We start from the raw sequence: 6000 nt of genomic DNA on the forward strand, positions 1-6000 counted from the left end.
CCGATTGAAATAATTAAGAATTATTATGACGTGTTGTATCATAACTTATGTAGGTATGGATTATTATAATACCATTGCATCAAATTCACAACTAATTGAAGGGGTGGTGGGTATAGGTAATGTTTGGAGATTTGTGCAACAATGGTTCTAAATGAATTATATAATATAAAAATATTGAACGCAATGGATATCTGGTAAATCCTGTTAGTAATTAAAAGATACGGTAATCATCTCATCACTTTCTTGTCCTAGTTTCACATAACGCGGTAACACTGCCTTGCCATTCCAAATTATATAATGCTTAACATTGATTAATTAAAGGTATCAGCATACTAAACAAACAAATTTTCCGTTGACTTATTTTCACTTGTTTCCAGACACCTTTTTCTGCCTACTCGGAGTTACAATACATGCCAGTTCATTACAAGTAAGTCGTATGGTAGTAAGTGCCACTTGTCGCTAATTTTTTGTTTTATGTAGGATACGATATCTTTGTCTTCTGATGGGTGGAGACCGATTATAGGAAAAAGTCAACTTGAAATACAAGATGAAATAACGTTATATAAAAATCCTAGCCAGACAGATGAAAATAGTAAACCAGTGAAAGCGCAGACGCCACCGCCAACACTATCGTCAAAAGCATCAACGAAATCGTATCAAACAATTTCGGCTACACAAGCAGCAAGTGCTACGAGCAATACGATCAACATTGGTAACAAACAGCCAAGTATGTGTATGCAGTTTGGAGTTCTGTATTACTCTATCTCTTTAATATTGTAGCCGCAAAGTCACACCCAAAGCTGTACAAGCCGTACCATTTAGCTCATGGACATGGGCCCCACATACCACTGACGCCAATGGGCTACAAAGGTAGTCCGCACAGAATTCCTATTCCGAATAAGCATGCACCAATTATGATGGCTCGTCCCATTAGAGGCCCGCATCCAGGACCATCTGTTTCACACAGTATGAGACACGAAGTTATTATTCCCGCACCATCTGCTGCCATAGGTAAGTCTTCTTAAGAAATTTAAAATCTATTTGAGTTGAACGTGGTTTTAGGATCTTTCGCACTGTTCAATAACCATCCTCCTGGATTTTCCAAAAAACATTTTGCGAGTGTACACGGACTAAATGATCCTATATTTCAAAATCTTCCCGTTCAATCATACTTAATTCAGAATAGGAATCCCGTACAAATTGATGGAAGCAATGTATTTAATCACAATGACGAATATACTAGAAATTTAGTTCCGCCGCCATTTAAAGAAATTCACCACGCGAAAGAAAATCCCAATCATTCCAAACCCAAAGAGCATGAGGCATCTTCCACTATTAACAATCCAACACTGGTTATTGGAAAACATAAGGAGCCTCAAAGATTGCCAGATGCTGTTTTAGTACAATTGCCACCTTCGTTTGAAGCAGCGCAATTTGAAGTGCATTCCCAGAAACCCACTGAACAAAAGCCTGTGGAAATACAAGTCACCAAAGAAAGATTGAACGTATTTCACAATAGCATACCAAACAACTATAATCCGGACGGAGAGTATCAATCGCACATCTTCCCAAACATTAAACCTAATGATGATGTGAAGATATATTCATTTGATATAGACGAACCAACACACCAAGTAATAGATTTGCCCAGAAACCCGATCAAACAACAGGATCGTCACAAACAAGAACCCAAAAAAACAAGTGTTGCGCCACATTTCCCTACGTACGAAGTCACGGAAGAAAAACAATGGCAAGAATCTCCTCCGTCATATTTCTCCACAAGACCATCAGTAGTTAAATTTCAAGCCAGCGTTCAACCCGATCTTCCTCAACCTGAGCTCGTATTTTTACCGACACCGTACCATCCAGATAACTCCGTGCCGACGTCTCCTACGCAAAGCGAAATTTCCGAGATCTACAACCAATTAAATTTGAGAAACCGCCAACCTGAAATTTCCACGGAATTTCCGCATTTCTTCAGCATTAAAGAAGTTTCTACTCATTATCCCATATTAGGCAAACCTGAATCGCCGACTATCCTATCAATCTCGGCGGAAAATACCGAATTCTCCAACGACATTACGGGTTCGAGCGAAGAAAAGAATAAAATGTATCAACCGATCAACGAACCTGAACCGACGACACTTCCGCCACCGGTACGCAATTGGCAAGAACAACGGCCTCAACAGCGACGTCGGAGACCTTCTTCAAGACCTCGAACGACAACGGAAGAACCCACTACTGTCACCGAAGTGCGCAATATAATGAAAATTAAACATTCCGACGCAACACGCCATTCAGGTGAAGATTACCGACCGCAACGAAGACGTCGGCCCGCCAGAGTGAGGACCACCTCGACTACATCATCGGAAGAATCTCAAGAGCAAACGACAATATCAAATAAAAGACGAAACCGTGTGCGTCCCTCAAGTGGAGAAAGCGTGGAAGAAATGCCGTTAAATCACAAACTGACGGGTACCATATCATATTCGGTTATGCAACCTGTAGGTGAAACTTATATTAATAGTGAAATGAATCCACCAGTTGAAGACGTTCCTATAAGCTATGAGAACGAAGTTACAAAGGGTGACCACAAATTTGAAAACTTGCAGATTCAAACGCAACCTTATGATACGAAAGACGAAGAGGACAATTTAAATGACCCAGAAGTAGACACTGATATGACGACCACCACGCAATCGACGACACAAACTAAGAAAAGGACTCGCCACACAACAACTTCTCCAGTAACAGAGACGGCACCAATTACAGTTCCAGTTCGAAATCTTGAAGTGCTCACAGAGTTGAATCATTTTGAACCGTCCAGAGAGAGCATAACGATTCAAGAAATATACACTCAAGCAACCGAAGAACCGCATGAAGAAACAACATTATTGCCTACCACAACAACTACAGAAGCGCCCACATCTGTTAAATCACATCGAATACGCACCAGGCCTCTTTACGACACCAAAAATCGACCGCGATTCAGTGTTAAAGAATACAGACAGCGTTTGACTCAGTACACTTCAACATCTACAGAAACATCATTACGATCAACAACAGAAGCGCCCTTCAGATCGAGATACCCAAATCGTTCTAGGAAAACGACCACGGAGCGGAACGACAACGACCCAACCGAAAGAAGTAAATTCATTCCCAAAGATCCAAGACACGGCACTAGCACCACGACATACAGCGAAAGCACCTCCGAAAGAAAAGTAAACACGCGGTTGCGACCATTTGGTCGACAAAGAACAACCGAATCCACCACCACCACGACCGCATCACCACCCACACCAAGATCGGTAGTAAAACCAAACGTATTCTCCAATTTAAAACGACCACCGCCGGTTACACTAAGACAGAGGATCTATAACAAATACAACCGGACAAGTACGTCCACGGCGTCACCCGAAGAAGAAGAAGAAGGTCCAGTTAAAAAGACAGACACTGATACTGATACGACTCACTCATTCACTAACAAAGTATTGCAAGTGGATAGTTCAGAGGACGAAGAAGAGAATGCGAGCAACACCGAATTGATGAAGAACGATGTACTTTTGCAATCGCAGCGAGTATCCGACTTGACATCGTCCGCCCACAAGGAGTACGAAACACCTGGACTGTTTAAATCGGTATCGCCAAACACGAGAATAGTCCCAAGCTACTTCACCCTATCGACGGACGACCCTATTTTACCAATAGAGGCGTTCTTTACGAATTTGAAAGATAAGAAAAATGAATCTTGAATAATTGTAATATTGTGATATTTTTGTACTTAATCAAGTTTGTATAAAACTAGAGGATTGTGTCTAATATTAAGACAACTGTATAAATGAATTATTTAAATCATATAAATAGGTAGGTAATTTAGGTTAAAAGCTAAGAGTAGGTAGCGTGATAATGTTAAAATATTTATTTATTTGTAATTATATTATTATTTCTTAATTAAATTAATGTAAATATATACGAGAGAATTCGAAAGATAAATAAAAGATTTACAAAATTAGTGTCTTCTCAGTACACACGACGGTAACCCCCTCTGAAATCAAACGCTGCGCTGTTTATAAATGTTGAGTAGGTAAGGCATAATATGCTTCTCTGATTCTGCTCCAAAATTTCAAACGACTGAATATATAAATAAATACCATGACAATAAGCTATCCAGAACATGCAAGGGAGAGTGGCATATAGGTATGTACATTTTAGCCTAGGGGTGAAATATCTAGTGGGTGACTGTTAGCTGAGTTAGTATTCGTTCGTTTAGAGCCAAAAGTACATGAATTTTACAATCATAATTATATTGGAATGTTGGAAAGTATTTAGTGCTGTATATAAAGTTAAGCGATTATGAGGTTTATATTGGAACCGCAGAATTCTAATGCTAGGATATACAGTTTAAGTCTCTTATGAGTCTGAAAGCGACAATAACTTAGGGGTTGATCGTTATAGGGTTAAATTCAGGGTTAAAATGAAGCGACGATTTCTAAATTCTAAGTTCCGTAGAAATCACACATGTTCAGGAGCTCAAACCCGGCCGAAATCAAGCTGGCCCTGGTACCCACCCTTGTTAGTTTAACACCCGTTCGCGTTGCTAGAACAGACCTAGTTGTAGAGCGCGTCCAAAAAAAGCATGATCATTACCACGAACCATTACCCTATGATACGAGGGTTTTCACGAAAAAAGGTTGCAAGAATGTATTGCATACATATACATACAATTGCAATTTTAAGCTCGGTCCTACATTCATTGGAAACTTGGCACAAGTTTGGTAACAACTGCATCAAATGACATTTTTGTGACATTGCCTTTTGGTTTTTACTACACACTGTAACGAGGGCCCTTTAGAGTTGTTGATTTTTTTTCGAATTTTCATTAGGGTAGCTTAGTTTTAGAAGTTAAGTATTAGGAAATATACATGGTGTTCCCATAAGGGAATTGTTATTGATTTCAACACTTTAAAAGTCAATAGGTTCTAAATGAAATGAGCGATCTATAGTTTTATGAGTCGCTGCGGATCCGTGCGGATCATGCGACCTGTTAATGGATTAGGAAAGTTACTCGTGACAGTCTGTTGGTCGTTAGCTAGCGATAATCCGTGCTCAAAACCGTAAGCCTCAAGACAAGATCATGCGACCTTATGGGAATTGGCAGTTTTAAAAATGGTCTTTGGTTTGCGCGTTGGGTAAAACTAATCAGCTTAGCTAATGGATAAAGATGGCCGCGTTAACTAATTAGCGCCATTTTGTCGGTGGTTCTATCAAATTAAAAAAAGTAGCGATGCGCCCGGGTTGCCGCCGGGAAGAAAAACTAAAGGGATATTCTGCGTTTAGCTATAGAGTTTTCCACGTTTATAGGCTCGCGAGAGTTTGAAAAAAGAGTAAGTTTGTAAGCGCGAATAGTGTGCCCGCGAAAATATAACGGTTGGTTAGATTCCAGGTTAATTCTGGGTCGAAGTAAAAATGCTTGTCCATTTTAAGAACGGTAAAATGAAACATCCGCTGAAAACACTTTGGTGTGCAATTAATACGACTTTTTTTAGATGTCGTATAAATAAGGTAATCAATTGTAATTATTATACAGGGTGTCAATTTTACAACTTGCAGTCGGCCATATTTTCCAAACTAAAGAAAATATTGAAAATCGTGCAAAACCGTTTCAGGGGTATCGAAGGGGAACAAAAATGACGTTATGAGTGACAACCACCCACCCCCATTAACCCCCCATCCCCCCCTCTTCAAAAATCCCAAATGGCAACCCCATACTTGTGACACATCGTTGGAAAGCTACTGAAAAATGCTTTCCAGTGGTACCAATAAATTCAATATTCATTAAGGCAATTTAACAAAAATTTAATAATTAACAAAAAAAAATAAAAATTAAGCCATGCCTATGTTCAAGATTTGGTCGCTAAATTCGAAGAAACGGGATCTGTTATCAATAAAAAAAAGAAAGCAACCAAGATTGGTTAATGAAGCAGCTCAGGTTGAAGTTCT

The 6000-nt window shown here is 39.5% G+C and overlaps 1 protein-coding gene across 1 annotated transcript in view; it reads left to right on the plus strand.

Moving 5' to 3' along the window:
* Window positions 1-3830, plus strand: part of LOC116160359 (mucin-5AC-like) — a 32143-nt gene extending 28313 nt beyond the window's left edge. Inside the window, exons 3-6 of the mRNA XM_031473547.1 lie at window positions 378-427; window positions 481-727; window positions 781-1011; window positions 1063-3830. Of these exons, the coding sequence (XP_031329407.1) occupies window positions 378-427; window positions 481-727; window positions 781-1011; window positions 1063-3752 (3218 nt within the window). The 3' untranslated portion in view covers window positions 3753-3830. The remainder of the gene's footprint in view (window positions 1-377; window positions 428-480; window positions 728-780; window positions 1012-1062) is intronic.
* Window positions 3831-6000: the final 2170 nt, after the last annotated feature.

This window comes from Photinus pyralis, unplaced genomic scaffold (assembly GCF_008802855.1).
Source record: "Photinus pyralis isolate 1611_PpyrPB1 unplaced genomic scaffold, Ppyr1.3 Ppyr1.4_LG1, whole genome shotgun sequence".
Classification (NCBI taxonomy): Eukaryota; Metazoa; Arthropoda; class Insecta; order Coleoptera; family Lampyridae; genus Photinus; species Photinus pyralis.